This window comes from Erpetoichthys calabaricus, chromosome 11 (assembly GCF_900747795.2).
Source record: "Erpetoichthys calabaricus chromosome 11, fErpCal1.3, whole genome shotgun sequence".
NCBI lineage: Eukaryota > Metazoa > Chordata > Cladistia > Polypteriformes > Polypteridae > Erpetoichthys > Erpetoichthys calabaricus.
The window spans coordinates 160,759,426-160,783,387 of NC_041404.2; the positions used below are offsets into that span (position 1 = coordinate 160,759,426).

At 41.2% G+C, this 23,962-nt stretch overlaps 1 protein-coding gene across 1 annotated transcript in view; it reads right to left on the reverse strand.

Annotated features, from left to right (window-relative positions):
* Window positions 1-665: 665 nt before the first annotated feature.
* hs3st4 (heparan sulfate (glucosamine) 3-O-sulfotransferase 4) overlaps window positions 666-23,962 on the reverse strand; it is a 331,220-nt gene continuing 307,923 nt past the window's right edge. The window contains exon 2 of the mRNA XM_028814637.2: window positions 666-1,753. Within this exon, the coding sequence (XP_028670470.1) occupies window positions 1,120-1,753 (634 nt within the window). The 3' untranslated portion in view covers window positions 666-1,119. The remainder of the gene's footprint in view (window positions 1,754-23,962) is intronic.

The window sequence follows — 23,962 nt, forward strand, 5'->3', positions numbered from 1 at the left end:
TCCAGTCCTTAATTTTGCAGAGCAAATTGCCACCATTTCCAAATCTCCATTTGCCATAATCTCAGTCTCTCACTGTCACTTTCAAGGGACCCTTGGAATGAAAGGAATTAGGAGCAGAGTTTCACTCTTTTCTTAAATTTTAATCACATACTTCAACATAAAATTCCTGAATGCTAAAGGCATACGACACAGTCACCCCTTCACCGAAACACCAGAACAAATGCCAACTTTCATCCCCTCTTGATCAGGCATGACAGATCATCAGTAAGACACAGAAAGGAAGGACAGCAGTTTGGTGAATAACGGGAAAGCATGACAATGACAAGCACAGGTATGTCGACTGAATAGTTTATTATTATTTTTATTTTTTCCTGTGTCATTTGTGTGCCACCCTTTGGAGTTTTCAAGCAAATTTTTCTCCAAGTTTGGAACAAAAAAACCAAAACCCTTGAGTGCCTGCGCTTCACCAATATGACATGGGGTGCTAACAAGCTGAGAAATTAACTTTATTTTGTGGTGTAATGGTTTTAAATTAGATCCTCAGTTTTTAACAAAAATATAGTTCCAGCATTACACTGATTTATATATAAAAAAAATCTTTAATTACAGTTGATTGTCCCACCTCTCAGAACCACCACTAAAATAATTCAGAATAGAATCTTACATTAAATATTATGGCAACCTCTATTAAATAATATAGAATTTTTAAAGTATTCAAAAATAAAATATCAAGCCAACTATAGCAATCCATGGGGGTCGATATCCTCTTTAATATTAGAGATCATGTATTAAGGACACTTGAACTGAGTCAGATTTCACAATGGGACCTTTGTTTCACTTTCATTCACTATTTCTTTAGTACAATGATCTCATCGTCGAAATTACCACAAATTAAAATTACATTGTAAAAACAAATCTGAAAATAAATAAATAAATAAATAAAAGAAACATTTGGGTTCATAAGGTGGTCATGAAAAGCAACTCAAACTTTCAAGAATTTTCATACTTTTTGAGAAGCTTTGTTGTCTTATTTATTTATATATATATATATATATATATATATAATTTTTTTTGTTGTTTTTTTGCTTAGTAAGCCTTCCATAAAATCAATACTCTGGTTCATCGGTTTTCTTCCTCCTCCCACTTGAAATCCTGTCCAGTCATTTGGTAAAACATCATGTTAAATGGTTTGTAAAACTTCTGTAGCCGATGGATTACATCCGGCTCGATTTTTGGGTGAGTTCTGCCTTTGGATTTGCCCAGGCACCTTGGAGCGCTGCTGTCCTCGGGCTTCTTTAAACAGGGAAACCCCTTGGTCTTATTGAAATAGAAATGCTTATCTGTTACGATCCTTTTGAGCCCAAGAAAGTCCTGCACTTTGGCTAGTTCCCCTGCCGGATCAACGATAAGCCTTTCTCCACTGACAAAAATCATTTGGGAAAGTGGGAAATACTGCAGCCATCTCTCCAGATGAAGGGCATAGATCCCTATCCGAAGGGCACTCCAGGAAGCATCGACCAGCCCAAGTGTCCTGTTTTTGAATGCCAGCACTTCGAAGCTGGGAATTTCTGGTTTCTTAGACAACGTTTGAGTGTAGTCTGAAATGGCCCTGGTGACGGGATTACGAACCACAACTATAAGTTTAATATCCCGGGCCATGGAGTGAATTCGCTTTGCAGCTTCCGTGGTCACAAAATAACTGGGAGTTTTTTCCATGGTGATCTGTCCTTCGAGGGTTGAGGGCATCAGATCCCTGCGGAGAGAGAACACAAAGAGAGAGAAATGTTAGGTTTAAGTAGAGAAATGGTTTGCTCAATGGAGAGTCATTATCAGTGACCATTTTGGAACCTCCAACTTGAATTTGGAAGTGAACAGAGTATTTAGTCAGTCAGAAAAGCTGCTTAATGAAGTCTCAAAGACATTCTAAAGGCTCATCGAGGTACTCAGCACCGCTCTTCGGAAGACGCAAGATGTACAGTTAGTGCCAGGCGTGTGAAGATCAACCACAATATTAATTTGTGGTGTGCGGAAACTCAAAGAAGATAACAGAGCTGTTGTTAGCATTTAGGAGAGAATCAGTAAAATAAAAAAGGAAACATTAAAAGTTTATCTTATCATAACAGCACAAACAAGACTCAAAATCGAAAGATGCCGCACAGTTTGAAGGTTACTAGCCTACCCATTTACATTAAGTTCTGATGAGCTTCTAATTCTAACACACACATGCGAGTAGGAAGCAGCCGACTGGCTGAACAGAGCGTGATAATTCACAGAGTACAAACACTTCTCTCTCTTATTCGGCAGAAAAACAGACGAATAAGCAAACCTTTTGCGAAGACCCGCAGATGATTTCCCTTCCATGTGTACAACAACCACTACCTCCCTCCTGTCTCGTTCTGATGACATCATCTCTGCAGCTTCCTGGACTTTCCTATCATACCCATTGTACACAATTAGATGCCATCCCTTCTATACATCCGGCTATTTCACCAATACCTTTGTCCTTGTTGTGATTCAATTTCTTTGAATGTACAAGTCTGAGCAAGACTACTGGACACTTCACTACACGGGGAAGGCAAAACCCCAAAACTTCTTGACCATGTTGTCTCTTTCTTATATCTTCACACATGATATACGCTGATAAAGTGAAAATTGTGGATAGTAGCAACTTCCATAAAAAGTTAGCAGATTCATGCCCTCCTTAACAAATCTGCATAGGCTAACTGATCAAGAAGATGATCCATATTACTAACTGAAGGTTGTAAACCGGATGGGCGCAGGGCACAGGGCTCACCGGATGTACGGACATGGCGCGCGCCTACAACGAGCTTGCGAAAGGAGTCGCAGCTCAAACCAAAGATAACACAGAAACGACACTACGACCTGTCAACTACACCTGAGGTAAAGCATGCACGCCAGGTTGTACGGCCGCCCAGACGCGACCGCCTACACCACCGCATATACCCTCCATGATATGTCTTCACGCAGCGGCTTCCCACCGAGGCGCATATTGCGCTGTGGCGCTCGCCACACAGTCAGACGCAGTGGCCTCCCAGAGTCAGTAGGTGGCCCCCAAACAACACAACCTGTTCAAGCGGTCGGTGTCAGTGAAGGCAACAGACTCACGTCTCCACAAAACGAAACCGCTTTAGTACAGATATGCCTATTGGATTACATGACATTTCCCCAGACGCACCCGCCCTCCATGGTATGTCATCCATCCACATATCGGACGGAACAGAAACTGATTGCCATTCTAGGATTTCCGATTCGCTAGCGAATCATGGTGTTTACTTGTGTGGCAGAAACAAAAAGAGCAGCAACATCTGCTGAGTGTGAAACAAATTGCATAATGTGACATCCCAGACAACAGAAGGGAAAGCGCAGTAAAACTTAAAATCTGCCTTAGTGAGCTCATAGACAAAATAGACTTCCATCATAATAAGAAAAAGAAAATATCAAAGTGCTGCTCAAAAAGGCTCAAATAAGCAAATGGCACAACAAACCATCACCAAAATACAACAAAGATAACATCTGTGTGTAAAACATGAGTGGAAGATGGAGTACAGCAAATACAATAAAAAGATAAATAAACCTGCTGCCGACCTGATCACATTCATCATTTCCTGCACTACAATGAATTACATTCAGAACAAATATTTAGAAAAGGTAAAATCTTAAGGGAAGCTGATATGAAAGGCAAAGTGAATAGAAGTAGCTAATTTAAAATTGCTTAAGCCCTGCTTAATATTAAATTCCACTAACGCACTCGCATGCTGAACAGAATGGAGACTGTCATCACACACAAAGTGCTTTGTAGGCACATCACACCATTTGCGCATTTCAGGAAATCAATGATGTCCTAAAAACACGCTGCATCACAATTTCAATTTAGAGCTAATCTGCTTTGACTGTGCATCAGTGTGAAGATGGGATAAATCCTGCAGGGATCAGACAAGGAGTAAACAGATGAGCCGGGTGCTTTATCCCAGGTATTGAAGTTGTAATGTGAAAAGAACACATTTCGTGGCTCACCCTTGGGATATTGTCACAGGGCAGCTGAGAAGATTGCATCTGACAGCCACATTGGCCTTAATGGAAAGGTGTGAAGTTCTCCTTCGCCCCTAGAAACAGTTCTGTGGGCACGTGCTAAGTGTGGCTGTGAAAAGGGAGCGATGTGAGAAACGGTCACAGGTTACAATATGACGAATGTCAGTTGTATGAGCATGGGTGTGGAAATCTAGAGCAACCAGCGTGGCCGTGTGCAAAAAAGCAATGTCTGACTTCATTTGGATTAGATATGAGGCCTGCTTATCAAGGACAACCTGAGCTGTTAGAGACATTTGCATCTAGTGTGCCTTATACATAATAGATAGATAGATATGAAAGGCACTATTTAATAGATTGCGGTGGGCTGGCATCCTGCCCGGGGTTTGTTTCCTGCCTTGTGCCCTGTGTTGGCTGGGATTGGCTCCAGCAGACCCCCGTGACCCTGTAGTTAGGATATAGCGGGTTGGATAATGGATGGATGGACTATATAATAGACTGCAGTGACACACTGTGGAATTCATAGACACATAGATAATGTGAAAGGCACTATATAATAGATAGATAGATAGATAGATAGATAGATAGATAGATAGATAGATAGATAGATAGATAGATAGATAGATAGATAGATAGATAGATAGATAGATAGATAGATAGATAGATAGATAGATAGATAGATAGATAGATAGATAGATAGATAGATCTGAAAGGCACTATAGATAGATAGATAGATAGATAGATAGATAGATAGATAGATAGATAGATAGATAGATAGATAGATAGATAGATAGATAGATAGATAGATAGATAGATAGATAGATAGATAGATAGATAGAACATGTTGTATAAATGTACAGTACACAAGAAGCAAACAGCACCTGACAATGACAAGCACTGGTGTGCCTGTGTGCTGCAAAGCCTTTCCACAGATTTATTACACAGAACACATTCTAGAAAGGAGCCTTCAAAGAACAAATGACATTTTTGGAGGGACACAGTTTGCACCCATTATGCCTGTGTAGGGATTTTTAAGACACATTGAATCAAAAAGCTAATGGTCTAAACTTTTAATGACACGTTTTTGCACTTGTTCTGGCTACAAGCAATTTCTATTCTTTTGTTAAATAAGGCATCATTTAAGACACTTTATGTAAAGAAAGTTAAAAAATTACATTTTTAAAGAGACACAGTTTGCATCCAGTTTCCCTGTGCAGCAAGCCTTTGTGAGTGGGTTTAATATTTTTTATGCATTTTTATTTTTTCATTTTGGGGATTTCTGGAGCTCTAGGTTCTGAATCTATTTATTTGTTTTTCAATTGAGGACATATTTTTGTAGTTGTGAATTATTTTGTACAGCCATGTTATCAGGGCGTCTGTCCACAGAGGCCATGAACTTCCATTAATGATGTGATGAGTTAAAAAGTAATCCTTTTGGGTACTTCCTCATCTCATGCTATGGATTTCAAAATTTCTTTTTGTTGATTGTTCTTTACTTTTAAACAATTACTTTATTGGTCTTAACTTGTGCCTGAATTTTTGACTGTCTTTTGATTCTCATGTTGCTTTTGTTAATGGTGCATCTGTCTTGTCTGTTTTGACCCCTTCATCCTGTTTTTGCTGTCTTGTCTCCTAATCTCTTTTATAAAGTCATCATTGACAGTGTGGTAGCATAATAGCTAGACAATTTTTACTAAGTATATATATAAAAATATACAGTATATACATAGTCACTCGTGCATCAGAGAGTCACCCTCCGAATTCTCTGAGATATGTGCTACCACTCCAAGCCAAGAGGGGGCTCTGCTGCTTGCTGTCTTGTCTTCTTCTTCCTCCACAGTGCAGAGAAACAGCCCAGTGAGTCTGGTCCCTGGTTTAGAAAAGTGAGACCGTTTGGAGGGAGGCGACACTTCTGGTTCAACAATACTAAGAAGATGAGCTCCACAACCTTTTTACAGTCAATCTCGTCATTCTGACTAAGCTAGCCCAAGTATTACAGTGGCAGCTTTTTTGCTTTATACGTTAATTTTATTAAATCCTTCACATAAATGGGGACAGCCTGGTTGGCACCCCAAAAATGTATCGCAGTTTCAGCCAGTAATATGTATATATTACTCTGTTTTATTGAATACTAGCCATCCCCCCGCGGCTTCGCCTGCGTAGAAGTGAAACAGGACAGCGAGGAGGGCCCTGCCTGGCTCCCTATTCCTGATGTCACGCTTTCCCCTCCCTTCGGCTCACAGCCTCTGTCTTGGATTAGCACGAATATATATTGAGCCAGCAAGTGAACTATGTTTCTTAGCACGATGAGAGAAGTCGCAAAATCAACCGTAATGTTCAAGCAAATTCAAGAAAAATAGCCTGATCTATATCCGTTAAGTACTTCTCTCGTTCACAAGCTAAGAGGAGGTAAGGTATGCCCCTTGGCTGGTGCGTGTGTGAGGAGAGCTGCATCCCCCGTCCCCTCGGCCCGCTGCGTCTGTCTCGGATTCGTGCAAATAAATCGTTACCACAAGTGAACTATGATACTTAGCGCAATGAGAGAAGTCGCAAAATCAACAGGAATGTTTAAGCAAATTATAGAAAAATACCCAATCTAAAACCGTTAAGTAGTTCTCTCATGAAAAGCGGACAGACAGACAGTATTTGGATTTTATATATATAGATATATGTTATATTTCATCCATGGGTCCTGGATATTTAAATTCCTTTTTGTTTTATTTTTGTTCATGTGTTACCCTTTAAATATTTGTATTTATGTTTATATTGTTATTTGTGTTTATGACGTGTATAATGATGTCAGTTTCTGTGTTCTGTCTTTGTCCTCGTGTTTTGTATGTGGAGCCACACGTGTCCCGCTAACTGAGGGGCTGCTCCTTTACTTATAAAGGCTGACAGAAATGCAATCCCTTGCAGTACATTGTGTGCGCTTTGGGGTTGGTTGAGTTTAACTTTTTTGCTGTTTCTGCAGCTTTTCTACTCTTTTTCTTCTCCATTGTTTCTGGCTCTTTTTTCTGATTTATAGACTTTGATTACTGATTAGCGTTTTGGTATTTCTTAAAGATAGAATGAACTGTCATGTTTTGATTTTTGTGTGTCTTCCCACTGATAAGCTACAACAATATAGCACCTTTTTAGACGCAATCCATAAAAATTGCTGACAAAACCACTTAAAATATGATGACAGAGTCTGCTACTGATTTTCAACAATGATAACTTAGCCATATAGAGTTTGAATGGGATAATCTTAAACGGAATGTGCTTATACAGCACTGTATTATATTTTTTTTTAATATCCAATTTGAAAACAAAAAAAACCCCAAAATATATATATATATATATATACAGTGCATCCGGAAATTATTCACAGCGCATCACTTTTTCCACATTTTGTTACGTTACAGCCTTATTCCAAAATGGATTAAATTCATTTTTTTCCTCAGAATTTTACACACAACACCCCAATGACGACGTGAAAAAAGTTTACTTGAGATTTTTTGCAAATTTATTAAAAATAAAAAAATTGAGAAAGCATATGTACATAAGTATTCACAGCCTTTGCCATGAAGCTCAAAATTGAGCTCAGGTGCATCCTGTTTCCCCTGATCATCCTTGAGATGTTTCTGCAGCTTAATTGGAGTCCACCTGTGGTAAATTCAGTAGATTGGACATGATTTGGAAAGGCACACTTTGTCTGATGAGACAAAGATTGAACTCTTTGGTGTGAATGCCAGACGTCACGTTTGGTGGAAACCTGGTACCATCCCTACAGTGAAGCATGGTGGTGGCAGCATCATGCTGTGGGGAAGTTTTTCAGTGGAAGGAACTGGGAGACTAGTCAGGATAAAGGGAAAGATGACTGCAGCAATGTACAGAGACATCCTGGATGAAAACCTGCTCCAGAGCGCTCTTGACCTCAGACTGGGGCGACAGTTCATCTTTCAGCAGGACAACAACCCTAAGCACACAGCCAAGATATCAAAGGAGTGGCTTCAGGACAAATCTGTGAATGTCCTTGAGTGGCCCAGCCAGAGCCCAGACTTGAATCTGATTGAACATCTCTGGAGAGATCTTAAAATGGCTGTGCACTGACACTTCCCATCCAACCTGATGGAGCTTGAGAGGTGCTGCAAAGAGGAACAGGCGAAACTGGCCAAGGATAGGTGTGCCAAGCTTGTGGCATCATATTCAACAAGACTTGAGGCTGTAATTGCTGCCAAAGGTGCATCGACAAAGTATTGAGCTAAGGCTATGAATACTTATGTACATGTGTTTTCTCAGTTTTTTGATTTTTAATAAATTTGCAAAAACCTCAAGTAAACTTTTTTCACGTTGTCATTATGGGGTGTTGTGTGTAGAATTCTGAGGAAAACAATGAATTTAATCCATTTTGGAATAAGGCTGTAACATAACAAAAGGTGAAAAAATTGATGCGCTGTGAATACTTTCCGGATGCACTGTATATATATATATATATATATATATATATATATATATATATATATATATATATATATATATATATATATATATATATATCCTGTAAATATAACGAAAAAAATCAGGAAAGTATTCCATAAAGTGAATCAAATGTAACCAAATTAGACAGACAACATAACTGGACTGTCCTGAGCCATAGCAGATGAGCATTGGATTTTACCCATCAGGATCTCCTCATTGCATCACGGTGAGGCCCAGGATATCAAGCTTTAGCAAGCGCTGTAGACCGCCACTGAAATATAATGTAATAATATTGGATGTAAAGAATTCAATTATTTTAACAACAGACAAAAAAAACTCAATTAGGCAAAGGAAAACATCTTTAAAAATCAAATTCAATTACATTCCCACCAAAAACATCAATACAGTTGTTCACAACAGTACGGGAGAGAAGCATCACAACCAACCAGGCCAAATTGATTTTATATTATTATTTAAATGAGAAAAAACAGATTCCTCCCCTCAAGCAATACGTTTCTCAGTTCTCTGTTTAAATACAATGCAGGAGATGCAGGAGTTGATTTTTTTCTTTTATGAAACCAAGTCAGGCAAAAGCTGGAGCAGAAGGACATCAGCTGATGAGCGGGGACCACAGTGGGAATTTTGTTCATTTGCTCAGCCACCTGCCTGCTGATCCATTTGTTTTATTGCAGGATACCTGCTTTAAAGATATAACTGGTACGTCAGCCCTGATCAAGCCTAGTTGAATAAGTAGCACAGTGGTTACGGATGTGGGTGCACACCTTCCAGGACATGGGATTCATTCCCAGCCTACAAATTAAATGCTTTGCCCACTGCCCAGCGCGTCTGCGTCACTCCTAAGTGGACACACTTTGTTCCTCTAATGTTCTAAAGTTGTGTCTTTGATGGAGTGGTAGCTCTGAACTGGCCTGGTGCTGCTGTATAAATGAGTGAGCCCTCTGGCAGACTGGTGTCCTGTCAGGTTTGCTTTCGTTCTCGTGCTTGACACGGTCAGGATAGCTTTAGTCTACTAACTACAAAATGGAATTAAAGAGATTAAAAAAAAAATGAAGGAAGGACCTTTCGCTGTCCCAAAGGAGCCATATAACAAATCCAATCATGTACTAAGTGGCATCTGGCTCCCATTTTCAGGTCCTGTCATGTGAGAATTTCTGAGACACAACACAATTTGGCAATGACTCCTAGTTACAAAGTCCGTGGTTTTGCAATAAAATCTTCTTACAAACAGGAGTGGATAAGTCCCTGATCTCCGCAACCTGCTTACAAGACGCTGCTCAAATTCAGATATCAGCATTTCACAATCTGCCACTGTTCCCTTAATTAGAATCCATTGCTGACAAATTTAAAATCCTTTTTGCTCAATCTGTCATCCTGGACCACTGCAAACTGCCAGCTTTGTTATAACCAACTTAATGTACAAAGATTATTTGTGTGGACTTACATTAAAAGAGCATAAAGGACTTCAAGAGGGCAACTGCTGACACATTACGACTGACAAGAGCTACCAACATGCCATCTGTCCTCATCCTGCTACATCTCTCATCTGCTTTTAACATGGTCAACCACCAGATCCTCCTTGCCACCCTCTCACACCTTGGCATCACTTGGATTGCCCTTGTCCTACCTCTTGGGCCTCCTGACATGGAGAGGTGTCAAGGGTGCACAAGGCAAGCACAGGAGTGCCTCAAGGATTGGTGCTGGGCCTTCTCTTCTCTCTAAACACCTCCTCAATAGGACCTTTCATCCAGCGTCATGGCTTGTTTTATCAGTGCTAAGCCGATGATACACAGATGTACCTGACAGATCTCTGCAGGTCCCACCGATAATGCAACTGGATGAAGGAACACCATCTCCAGTTCAACCTGGCAAAGATGGACTTTTGTTGTTATCCCAGCTCGTATGTCTGTTCAGAACCTGTTCAGCTCAGCTCATTAACTGGTAGCATCCTCCAAGTTTGTGACCCATAACCAGATGTTCTTCATGCTGCAACAGTCTCTCACTCTGTACAGCATCTCCAAGATCAGATCACACCTGACTGAATACGCAGCACAACTCCTGGTCCAGGCTTTGGTCTTGTCACTTCCAGACTGCTGGAACTCTCTGCTGCAAGTGTTGCCAAGCAGAATAAAGCAGCACGTCTGGTGTTCAGTCAGCCAAGGTGGGCACTGGTCCTGTCCTCTCTTCAGATCATTACATTGGCTCACCGCAGCAGCACATATTAAGTTCAAATCCTTGATGGATGCCTAAAGAGTGAGTCAGTGGGTCAGCACTTATAAATATGGAGAATGCTTCTGATGTTCAATGCTCTTTCTCGCCCACTGAGGTCTGCTACTAAACGGCATCTGGTAAAACCACCTTTGCGTGGCATCAAATCTCAATTCAGACACTTCATGTGTAGCTCCTGGCTGAAACCTGCATCTGAAATTCTGACGCCCTCAATGTTTTTCTGAAGCATTTGAAGAATCTCTGGTTTGTCGAACATTAGCTGTTAGGCTTTGTGAAGTGTAACTCACTTCTTCCAAGCTTTGTACCCTTTCTCCTGTAACGCCCCCCAGACTGATGTTCAACTGATTATGTTGACCTCTTTTGTAAGTCACTTTGGATAAAAATTAATTTAGATATAAAGAGATACATTTGTTTTGTGTATCGTAAAAGGCACAACATAAAACAAGTATTATTTAAAAACAGCAAACATTTCCATAGCTGTTAAATGTGCTAGTATAGAATAAATTCTATAAAAAGCTGAAGCTCCGGGTATTTTAGTGCTGTATTACCTGAATGATGAACAGAAGCCATTGACTTGAACACTTTTACAAGCCCTCCAGTTTAATAAACAGGCACACAAACAGCTAAGTAAAGTCAGAAAAGCCCCAGCACCCTCTGGCTCTGATCATCCCCGCCGTACATGTGGAGCTCTCGGCCGTTCTCAACGGTGACCCACGTGTCGCTCATCTCGAACTCGACCTGACAGCTCGACGCTTCGGAGCGGCGCTCCTGCGGGGTGCTGTGATTACCGCGCGTCCTTGGGGATAATGGCATATTGTAAAGAGCGGAAAATCAGACGGCCCGAGTAATCCCTAAACAAAGTGAGTCACTTTTCTCTTTTTATTTTCCCAACACCTTTACAGATATTAAATGAAAGAGCTTCCCAGCCCGGCGATGCTATCTTGATGCAGCACAATGGATCTACAAACTGACAGCGCTAACAAGCAACCGGCGTGGCTTTGAACGGCACTTTTAGGTACGGAGGATATCAGTCACACGGAGTGCTGCCTTTGAAACTGTCATAGCTCGCTTGGAGAAGCCATCAGGATATTTTGGATAAAACGTATAAAAAGCATGTATGAAGAAAGAGCGCCTCAAAAACAATAAGAAACGCCACATTGTGTTCTTACTTTTCCCTCAAATAATTTGAATGAGTTGAATTTTCACTGCAATCTTCTGGAAAAATGACATTTTGTAGAACCGGGCGTACAATTTTTCACATTTTCATTTTTAAAAGCAGGTAGTTGCAGAGGCGTGTTTTTATGAACAATGGCGTGTGTGTCCGATACATAACTCTATACAGTGTATGTAATAAGCGCTCTCGGCCCAATGTGACCATTTGTGTTCAGAGACGTCAGTGTGTTGTTGTGCCCTCATTTAAAAAACTCTGGGTGTAGTTGATCGTGAAAATATGTGCGCATACACAATAAATAAATAAATACATACATACATACATAAATAAATAAAATAAAACCTTGCGTTAAGCATGTTTCTAAGCAATTTACCCTTAATAATTTACAACCACCTTGTAAATATGCATACACGAGCTCGCCTTAAACACCGCCCTGAGATTTCCATATATGGAGCATGCTAATCAACCTCATACATATGCAATCACGATGCTGGGTAGAGCAGCCTCTCACCTGACGTGTCGAGACCCCGCCACATGCTTTCAAGAGCGCCAGATTGTGCGCGGCATTATAGCGCCTCTCCTCTGCATTCTGGGGAAAGGCGTAAGGCTGCTGGCCACTCCAACTCCCACTCAAGCTTTTTCCTATGTGGTCTCTCATCCAAGTACTGTCCGGGCTCGAAAATGCTTAGCTTCTGGTACATTTACATTTACATCATTTAGCAGACGCTCTTATCCAGAGCGACTTACAACAGTGCTTAGTAGTCTACGACTGTTCTTCAGTCTTTAAGGCTAGGATTAAATCTACTGTCATTAAACAAGTTACCGCTGACCAAGTTGTATACAAAACCCTGCTAGAAGAAAATAGTAAGTTAGTACAAAATTTATTTTTTTTTGAAAAAAAAAGGGTAGAAAAAAAAGTATGGGGACTTTAGTCCAAGTGCTGTTGAAAGAAGTGTGTCTTCAGACGACGTTTGAAGACAGTGAGGGTCTCCGCTGTTCGTACAGCAAGAGGAAGTTCGTTCCACCACTGAGGAGCCAACACTGCAAAGAGTCTTGATGAATGTCGTCCTCTTCTTTTAAGTAAGGGTGGTTCGAGACGTGCAGTGCTTGATGTTCTGAGACAGCGAGAAGTGACACGCTGCTTGACCAGTGCTGATATGTAAGGTGGTGCAGCTCCAGTTTTGGCCTTAAAGGCAAGTGTTAGGGTTTTGAACCTGATGCGGGCAGCCACAGGGAGCCAGTGCAGGTTCCGCAGCAGAGGTGTAGTGTGCGAGAATTTGGGAATATCAAAAACGAGTCTTGCAGCTGCATTCTGGATCAGTTGAAGTGGTCGTGTTGCCTTTAGTGAAAGTCCAGACAGCAGAGAGTTGCAGTAGTCCAGCTTAGAGATGACCAAGGTCTGGACGAGAAGCTGAGTAGCCTCTGTAGTGAGAAAGGGGCGGATTCTCCTAATGTTGTAAAGGAGATATCTGCAGGACCTGGAGAGGTTGCTGATGTGTGGAGAGAAAGACAATTCTTCGTCTAGAGTGACACCAAGACTTCTTGCCGTTTTTGAGATGACCTCTACTGAATGGTGCGTTTCAGATGATTTCTAAAATTTCTGTAGTCAACAGATATAAAATTGGGAAAATCTGCCCACGCGTGAGGTGAAGGATAAGTAAGCTAACTTGTTTACTTTTATAAATCTAAATCTTTCCTGTGGCTCATGTTGGCGATACTGTGTTTATTTCTCCCATGGCATGCTGTAATGCTGTTGGCTCAAAATGCCAGTTTGATTCTTGCCTTAGTTTCCATCATTTGTATGCTTGGTTGTTCTCCCTGTGTTACTGTACTTCTCTCCTCCCAGTCTTAATGCATCCTGCAGATATGGCATGCAACTCCAAACTGACCTGGTGTGAATATGAGGATTTGAGAACAATAAAAAGGATAAAATCAGGATCCCCCATTTAAAGGGACCGAGGTACAGAATATTGTGATGACTTGGGCTTGGAGAGACTTGGGCAGAGCACTGCAGATTGGGGCACCACAAAACCTATGCGGTGTATTTATCCTTCTCGCAAGAGCAGGTAGGAAAACGAAGGCTCACATTTTGCTTTATTTCAGTAACAGTTAAAAAAATGTAAACCAAACAAGTTACGATTTTGGTGTTGGCTGCCATGCTGTGAGAATGTGAAATTAGGTGAACAAAGCAAAGTGTTAGTGTGTGTCTCACTGCTGATTAACATCAGGGCCAGAATTGCATATGGTTTACCATTAGCTCTGCCTGCTGTGGCTGTTGTTTGATTTTTCTGAGATGTGAAACGTGGGTGCCTACCCTGGCAGGAGAGAAATCTCATTTTATGTAGCAGAAAATTCCATTTACACTAAAAAGATTAACTTTTTAAATTAATTTTAGAACAAAAAATTGTGAGTCTGTTAGATTGCAGAACCCCAAATAAAAATACGTCCACTTAAAAATCAGCAGTGGTTAGTATGGAGTATGGAGGCAGCCCAGTGCGCTTGCTGTGTTAGCATGTGGATCTCAAAGCACTAAGTGAACATGAATGAATGGAGGTGGCTTTAATGAAACTCTGAGCAAGCTATACTGTATGTTAAATCTGTCACTGCATCTGAACTGTTGGTTAACAGATTTCAGACTGTTATAACAATAAACTGGAGGACACAGGGAATCATTTGTTTGGTCTGAGCCAATCTAGGGATCAAAAACCTAACATTCTAAAACTGACTTAACCCAATTCAGGGGCCCAGGGCCTATCCTGATGGCATTTAGTGTAAGATGGGAGCCATTCAGAGTTGGACGACAGTCCCTTGCACATCCCACTAACACTCACACACAGGACCAAGTTTAAATCGGCAACTAACCTAACGTTTGTTAAGCACTGAAGTTCCAGAACAACCTTAAACATGTATACACAGGAAGGAAAACCTTGAGATAAAACTTTCATTTTCAAATGTAAACTTTTATGTAACATGAACAGAATAAAAAATCCAATGCCAAAAACCAGAACAATAAGGCAAAGCCTAACAATATGTGTAAATAATTTCTTACAGTTAATACTGTTGCAAATCTGTTTTTGAAAGTAACGATTTTATATTTTTCTGTTTTGAGCAGTTGTGATTTATTTTTCTCATTTTTGCTCCCCCACCATAACCTATCATCTTTTGTGGAGGAGCGAAAGCTTTAGATTTGTTAAAAATTTTGATCTCTGGTTCTCCACGGATCTTGAAGTTTTAGGGTTCCCTGATACTGAAAATATTGATATATCGATGATGGGTGTGTGCCTGCCTGTGTGTTGGTGGCTGTGTGTCACAGTTTCTTGAGGACGGTCTAGAGCTAAAACAGCTGGATGGTAAAATAGCAAACTCAAAACTTAAGCCTGTTATGAGATGACAATGTGCTGATTAATTTTTGAGCCAAATCGTGCAGGAGAAAGAGGCACTCTAGAGGAACCCTCAAATACTGTAATTTTGCAATTAATTATGAATTTTTCTCGTCAATTGCTATTGTAATAAATTATTTTATGATCAGAAAGATCAGCATCAGAGCGGTAAATAATTATTGAAATATTATAGAACAGTTTGGGTAACTTGGTTCCTAGGGCGCAAAGCCTACTGCTGCTCACGTCCAAATTTTATGTACTATTGTTTGTATTGTGACAGTGACATCATTTTGTCTAATTTTTTTTCCTAGCTTAAAAATATTGAAACATTTAATTCCTAAATATGGAGGATACTGAGAAGTTAATTTCTGCACTTATTTCTAGTAAGACTGGCCACTTTATTATTAACAGGCTGTTCATATCGTTCTTTAGTGAAGCTTTTCATTACTTCAAAAAGCTGCTGCAAGAATCATTACAAGAACTACAAAGTATGAACACATAACTCCAGTCCTTATGTCCTTACTTTGGCTTCCAGTTGAGTTTAGGGCTGATTTCAAAATCCTCTTTCTAACATATAAAGCCTTGAGTAGTCAAGGACCTGCTTACCTGTTTGAGCTCATCTTTACTTACAAACCACAGCACCCGTTAAAATCTGAAGGTGTTGGTCTACTAAAGATTTTAAGAATTACTAAAATATCAGTGAGAGGTCGACCTTTTAGTTACAGGTTGTCAGAGATATAAAATGATCTGCCTGGTAATTTAAGAGATGCCCCTTCAATCTCAGATTTAAAATCCAGGCTGAAGACTCTCAACATAAGTCTAGCATACCCTGATTAGGACTGCTGATTAGCTTTACATATTGTATCTTAGTTTCTATAATAATAATAATAATAACAATAATTGTTTACATTTATATAGAGTTTTTCTCACTAGTTAAAGTACTTTACATAGCGATCGGGGAGCCACTTCAACCACCATTGATGTGCAGCATCCACCTGGATCATGTGATGGTAGCCATTTTGCTCCAGTACACTCAGCACAACTTAGCTGTAGGGTGGGGAAGGGGTGAGGGATAGTTAGCCAATTAGAGACAGGGGATGCTTAGGGGGCCAGAATAACTAGGCCGTGATGGTCAATTTAGCTAAGACATCAGGATACACCTTGCTCTTTACAAAGGATGTCCAGAGATCTATTATGACCACAGAAAGTCAGAACCTCGATTTTATCTCTCATTCAAAGAACGGAGCCATTTTTAGAGCAGGTGTCCTCATCACTGCAATAGGGCATTGAGAACCACATTCAGACCACAGGGTAAGTGCCCCCTGCTGGACTCACCAGCACATTTTCCAGTAGCAGCCTGAGCTTTTCCTGGTTGGTCCCCCATCAAGTACTAGCCGGGCCTGAACATGCTTAGCTTTAGGTGGATGGCCTGTTCTGAAGTTCATGTGGTATGGCCGCTGACTATACAATAATTATAAGCTCTTACTAACCCTCCTCTGTTCTGTTTCCTTTCTTGGTATCCTACTGTAGCACTTGGTGCTACTGCACTACAGCCATGCTATTCTCCTGCCTAATGGAAACACAGCTGAGATACTGGGAGCCCTGGAATCAACAGATGGAAAGATTCAGTCATCAGATCGTACTACTGCAGAATGTCCAGGAGAAGGTGGGTGGCCACTTGGCTGAGGTCTCCTGGGCTGTGTCTTACTTTTGACTTTGTTTGTTATAACTGATCTTAGAAACCCCATGGAGGTTTATTTTCTCCAAGGATGCTGCTGACAATTCCCCAGTTTGGAGCCCACATCTTTTTCACTTCATTTTGTTACACTATAAGTAAATTATCGTTATGATCAAAACCCAGTGTCATTTTTGGGGAGAGGTTGGTGGGGTCAAGAAAAGCGTAAATTAAACTGGGACACAGTGCCACCATCATTGTTTTTAATTATTAAAACATTTCAGCCATTATTATGTTGTATTCTAGACTATGCCAGCTGTGCTTCTCTGCATAACCAGGTGTTTCTGCAGCCTGTCATCAAATTCTCTATAATAGGCATTGACATTGCTGTGTGATTTTCATTCACACTTTTGGAGCCATTAATTAATTGGATAGTGTAATCAGAACAATGACAACACACTCTGCCCCAACCTGTCTCCTTGGAAGTGAGGAAAGCTGGCAGATTGTCCATCTGGGTGTCCTTTACTTTGCTATCATCTTTGTATCAAATTAATTCAGATCTCTCTGTGATTTCCACTAGATGGCGCTGGATAGAAATTCTGAAAAAAAGTTTCTACAATTGAAAAGTGTGGCCCGAGGGCAAGACTTCAGTTTATTAATATCCTTTAATATTCTTCCATCTTTGGAAACCCATCTTCTAGCACTACAACAATAACGTTAATATAGTAACACAAGGAAAGGGACTTTTAACTTCTGAATTAGACTTCATGTCCTTCTAACTTGTTTCCATTCTTTAGGATGGATATTTTCTGAGAACAAAGCCAGTCCCAGATTATTAACTTAAGAATACATCATGCCCCTAGGCAGTCTCAGTTGCTAGCACCCAAAAAAGAGACATCCAAAACAGAGTTTATTAGATCTGCGTGGTCAGATGTGTAAGTGAAATTAACCCCCCATGGAGATGATACCGTTATGATCGCATATGAAAATGATGAACAGGGAAGGGGATAGTACCCCTTAGAGACTGGTGCCCTTGCAATCCTATATGAAATGACATTTTGGCAAGCCCTTTAATTTCATGCTCCTCGGCCTATTCAGCATATGAGTAGAGCCACCTCTGGATAAACAGACAGACAGACAGACAGACAGACAGACAGACAGACAGACAGACAGACAGACAGACAGACAGACAGACAGACAGACAGACAGATAGATAGATAGATAGATAGATAGATAGATAGATAGATAGATAGATAGATAGATAGATAGATAGATAGATAGATAGATAGATAGATAGATAGATAGATAGATAGATAAGGTACTATAAGGAACTATATAATGAACTGAAACATTCATACATACATAGATACATATATCTGTATGTAGGACAACTCTTAACCCCTGACACAGACAGGTAGGACACAGGTTCAACTCACCACCCATGTTTATTTACAATTTGTGCACACATTACCAACACCATACCAATATACAGTCCATTCCCTTCCTTGCCACCATTCCATCCACCTCCACTCTTCCTCAGGCTTTGTCCACTCCTTCCTCCCGACTCTGGCCAACTTATGGAGTGAGGCGGCTTCTTTTTATAGGTCACCTGGATAGACTCCAGGTGCCTAACAAGCTTATTCCGGCCACATTTCCGGGTGTGGCAGAAATGTGACCAAATAAGGCCCTGTAAAGGTCCATGCACCCCCTGGCGGTGGCCACGGCTTCCAACAGGATTGAGCTCCCATGCTCATAACCAGTTTCCCCACTGGAAACCAAGGGGGCTGCCCTCTATCGGTCCATGGGAGACACTGTCCCACAAATACTCTCCTCCGGTCCTTCCTCACTCTGGGCGTCCTGGCTGGGTAAGGATATATATATATATATATATATATATATATATATATATATATTGTGGCACCCAGCGGGGGTTCATGCCCAACCGGGATGCACAGGAGGACCGGAGGTGGGCTTGTGCCTCCTCCAGAACACGAGGGGGCGTCCTCCCTGGTTGCTTTGGGGGCCACGGGTACAGAGCTTGGAAGCTCAACCCTGCAGGGGCCCATTGGTCAATGCCAGGGGGCGCCCCGATGCCTTGGGAGCCCTGGACCTCAGTACTTCCACCACACCCGAAAGTGCTGAGGGGAAGAGTATTGGGGACACCCGGACGAGTTCCGGATACACCGACAGAGCTTCCGCCACATAGGGGTGTGGCTACAGAAGCCCTCAGGATGCACCTGGTGTCCTTCCGAGGTGTATAAAAGGGGCCTCCCTCCAGTCAGGGGCAAGAGTCGGGTGGAAGAGGATGAAGCTTGGTGAAGAGGAGTGGAGGCGTCCCAGAGACTGTAAAGGCATTGTGAGTGTGGCCAAGGACTTAAGGGGTGATTGGTGCTGAGGCACTGGGAATGTGCACTGTAATGGGAATGAGAATGAGAATAATGTAAATAAACGTGTGTTGGGTGATAACATCTTGTCTACCTGTCTGTGTCCGGGCTGTTCCCCACTATATATATATATATATATATATATATATATATATATATATATATATATATATATATATATATATATATATATGATAGATCATAGTCTGCAAAAAAACAACACTTCAGGAGGAGATTTCTTTTCCAGCAAGACAACAACCCCAAGAATAAAGCCAAACTCCATGGGAATGGCTAATGTCCTGAAGTGGCTGAATAAGAGTTCAGGTCTCATTTCAAATGAGAATTTGTGGTTGGACTGGAGAAAGGCTGTTCACTCACCATCAACAGAGCTTGAGCAGTTTGTCAAGGAGGAACGAGGAGAAATGGCAGAGTGCAGAGGTGCAAAGCTTAATAGAGAGAGATCTGTGCGCACAAACTCAGGGCTGCCATGGCACATCTACTAAATACTGACTTGAAGAGGGTGAATACTTCTGTGTTTATATTTGTAATTAGTTTAGACCACTTTGCAGAGTAAATGTGTTTTTCTGTTGATCAGTGTGAGAAAAGCCAAGTTAAATCCACTGTGACTAAATGTTGAATAAACTTCCAAGGCCTTTTTTTATAGGCACTGTACCTTCATACATTCATTGTGATTCCAGCATAATCCAAAATGTATTCACAGGGACCGGAGTGCACCCTAGCTAGATTGGATACAAAGTGGAAAACAGCCATGGAGGGGGTGACAGTCCATTACTGGGTATAATGTCATATAACAATAATAATAATAATAATAATCCCCGTGTCTGCATGGGTTTCCTCCGGGCGCTCCAGTTTCCTCCCACAGTCCAAAGACATGCAGGTTAGGTGGATTGGCGATTCTAAATTGGCCCTAGTGTGTGCTTGGTGTGTGGGTGTGTTTGTGTGTGTCCTGCGGTGGGTTGGCACCCTGCCCGGGATTGGTTCCCTGCCTTGTGCCCTGTGTTGGCTGGGATTGGCTCCAGCAGACCCCCGTGACCCTGTGTTCGGATTCAGCGGGTTGGAAAATGGATGGATGGATAATAATAATAATGAATAGTCAAATGACAAGGATGGTATTTTTTGGGGTAGAAAGACATCAGTCTTCTCCCTGGCACTCAGTATTCTGCACATATCCAGATTAAATGAGTACTAATCTGATTTCTGTATGGTAAATTGCTTCTCAGTTTAAATGTGCAATGGGAAGTAGAGTATTAGACACAGGAGTAGAGAAAGCCTCCGACCAGCAGGCAACACCTCTCTCAAACACAAATGACTGTTCTCTTCTATTAAACTAGCAGGGGCCTCGGAGACTTCCCAAAGACACCACAGCTGTTTTGACACTGCAGGCAATGAGGAGGAGGTTAGAGGCAGTAAGAAGGAAGTCGCTGCTGCGCCGGCACCGTTGGGCAAGCTGCTGGAGAAGCGTTCATTATTCAAGTCACACATCACCCAGCAGGGGGCACTGTGTAGCACAGACTCAAAAAGTGACTAATTCAAAGTGAGGCCACCTCCCTGGGAGTAGGAGAAAGATGTTGTTTTGTTGTTGGCAAATCCATCAGAATGTCCACCTGCTGGGCCCGATGCACGGTTTGTCGAACTTGTCACAACTTTGTAAGATGTAAGCCCTCCTATGCCAGCTGTAACTCTGCCCAAGTCAGCAGTGTTGCCCTTTGGCGTTCTCTTTCATCCATTAGTAAAAGATGCTTGTTAGGCTTCTAAAACCTGCTGCTGGCTCCTGAGAGTCACCGAGATTTTGCAGACAAAACTGAAAAGGATTGGCAGCATTTGTTAGACTTAACACGATACAATGCTCTGGGCTGCTCCACATCCGTTTACCTGCAGCAGGTGCCACGTTCTCTGGCGTAAAGGGCCTTACACTCACCGCCGACAAAGAGCTATCATCGATATGAGGTGCTCAAGGAAAGCGTGACTGCAAAGGGCGGAAACAATTACCTCTAATAGGATTTGGGCTCTAATTGAGTTTCCAGCAATTCCAACATCTCGTGTAATTAGCCTTGATTTAATTTAACACAGAAGGCAGCAATTCGGTTTGAAACAGTCGCACTTATGGGCATATCATTTGGTTAACTTTTTAAAAGTAAAAGAAAAGAACAAAATTGTAGTGAATGGAATAAAAAGAAAAATGGGACACTAAGAAGGTTGTTGTAAGAGCCCTACCAAGCATGAAGTAGTATTATGAAAAATTATATTATTACAGTTACAAAGATTCAGCACCTTTCAATATTAAATTACTGGAGCAAAAAGGATTCAATGTCCTTCAACCTTAGACTACCATACTTTAAAAGATACAACGCCTTTCAATATTATACTCGAGTTCTTAAGGCCTCTTGTGGTGTCCTCTGTCACCTGTCCAGTCTGTCACTAAGACTCCAGGAAGTGCTGCTGCTGTGGAAAACATCCTACATGTTTCCTGTTCCAAAGAGGGCTGGCGCCTGTTCACCTCATGACTACACACCGGTGGCACTTACATCTTACATCATGAGGACCTTTGTGAGACTGGTCCTGGACTATATGGGTCCTCTTGTGGTAGACCACCTGGACCCACTGCAGTTCACCTATCGGACAAAGATTGGAGTGGAGAACGCAATTATCTAACTACTTCGCAAGGCTTATTCTCACCTGGACAAAGCTGGCAGCACTGTGAGGTTGATGTTTTTCAATTTCTCTAGAGTCTTCAGTACCATCCAGCTATCCCTGTTAAGGGGTAAACTCAGAGACAGGCAGGTGGGTGAACCCATGGTGTCCTGGATAACGGACCATCTGTCAGGCAGACAGCAGTTTGTGAGACTCAAGAACTGTGTCTCTGATGTGGATGTGAGCAACACTGGAGCACCACAAGGAGCAGGCCTTTCACCTTGTTTCTTCACTCTGTATACCTATGACTATTAATTTAACACCAGGACAGATGATTCTGCACTTATGGGGTGTATTGATAAAGGGGGATGAGGCAGGGAAGAAGAGTCAAGTGGAGAACTCTGTTTCTCGGTGAAGAAGGAATTGTCCAACTTAACATCAGTAAAAGCACGGAACTGGTTGTTGACTTTCACCACACCAAAGAACCTCTATGTCCACTCACTCCTACAAGTACTTGGGGGGTCCACATCAATTACAGGTTGGACTGGTCTCAGAACACAGAGGGACTAAATAAGAAAGGGCAGAGCAGGATCTTATTTCTTAGGAGACTGTGTTTCTTGAATGTGGGTAGTGACATCCTTCACATCTTCTACAACTTTGTGATGAACAACGTGATTTGAACTGGATGTACTGGGCTTCAAGAGAGGCTCACTGAATCAACAAGCTAATTAAAAGGGCAGGTTCAGTAATGGGACACACTCTGGACCCCTGGAGGTCGTAGCAAAGGAGGGAATTAAAACAAAACTGAGTGCCATTATGAACCTTTCTGCACATCCCCTCTCTGACCCGCAGACATGGAAGACTTTCAGCCAACAAAGTATTCAGGAAGTGTGTCAAGAAACAGTAAAAGGGCTCTTTTACACCAACAGCAATACATCTCTATAGTGCCTCACTAGGACTGGCACTGCCAAGTCTGTCTTTTTAATTTTCTGACTTTTTAGTCACGCTGGTATGTGTTCAGACCAAAGAGTGTGCGTGTATATTTATTTAATTACTTACTTATCTATTTATGCATGTATTTATTTAAAGACCTTCTGTAAAAAGCCAAATTTCCTCCTAGTGACAGATAGATAGATAGATAGATAGATAGATAGATAGATAGATAGATAGATAGATAGATAGATAGATAGATAGATAGATAGATAGATAGATAGATAGATAGATAGATAGATAGATAGAAAAGGCACTATATTACAGATAGATAGATAGATAGATAGATAGATAGATAGATAGATAGATAGATAGATAGATAGATAGATAGATAGATAGATAGATAGATAGATAGATAGATAGATAGATAGATAGATAGATAGATAGATAGATAGATAGATAGATAGATAGTTTGCAGATGATACCAAGATAGGTGGATTGGCAAATAATTTGGAATCAATGAAATTATTACAGAAGGATTTGGATAGCATACAGGCTTGGGCAGATTTGTGGCAGATCTTTCCTTCTCTCCACAGGGCGAAAGGCAGGAAACAAATCCCGGGCAGGGCGCCAGCCCACCGCAGGGCACACACACACTCACCCACACATCAAGCACTCACTAGGGACAATCTATCTATCTATCTATCTATCTATCTATCTATCTATCTATCTATCTATCTATCTATCTATCTATCTATCTATCTATCTATCTATCTATCTATCTATCTATCTATCTATCTATCTATCTATCTATCTATCTATCTATCTATCTACTGATTATATAGCGATGTGTATATCTATCTATCTTTCAACCTTATACTGCCATAATTAAAAAGGCACACTACCTTTCAAACATATACTACTATTGTTAAAATGTGCTTTTCAACCGTATACTCCCTTCGTTTCAAACATAAAGACTCTTTCAAACTTTTGCCACCATAGTTACAAAGATGCA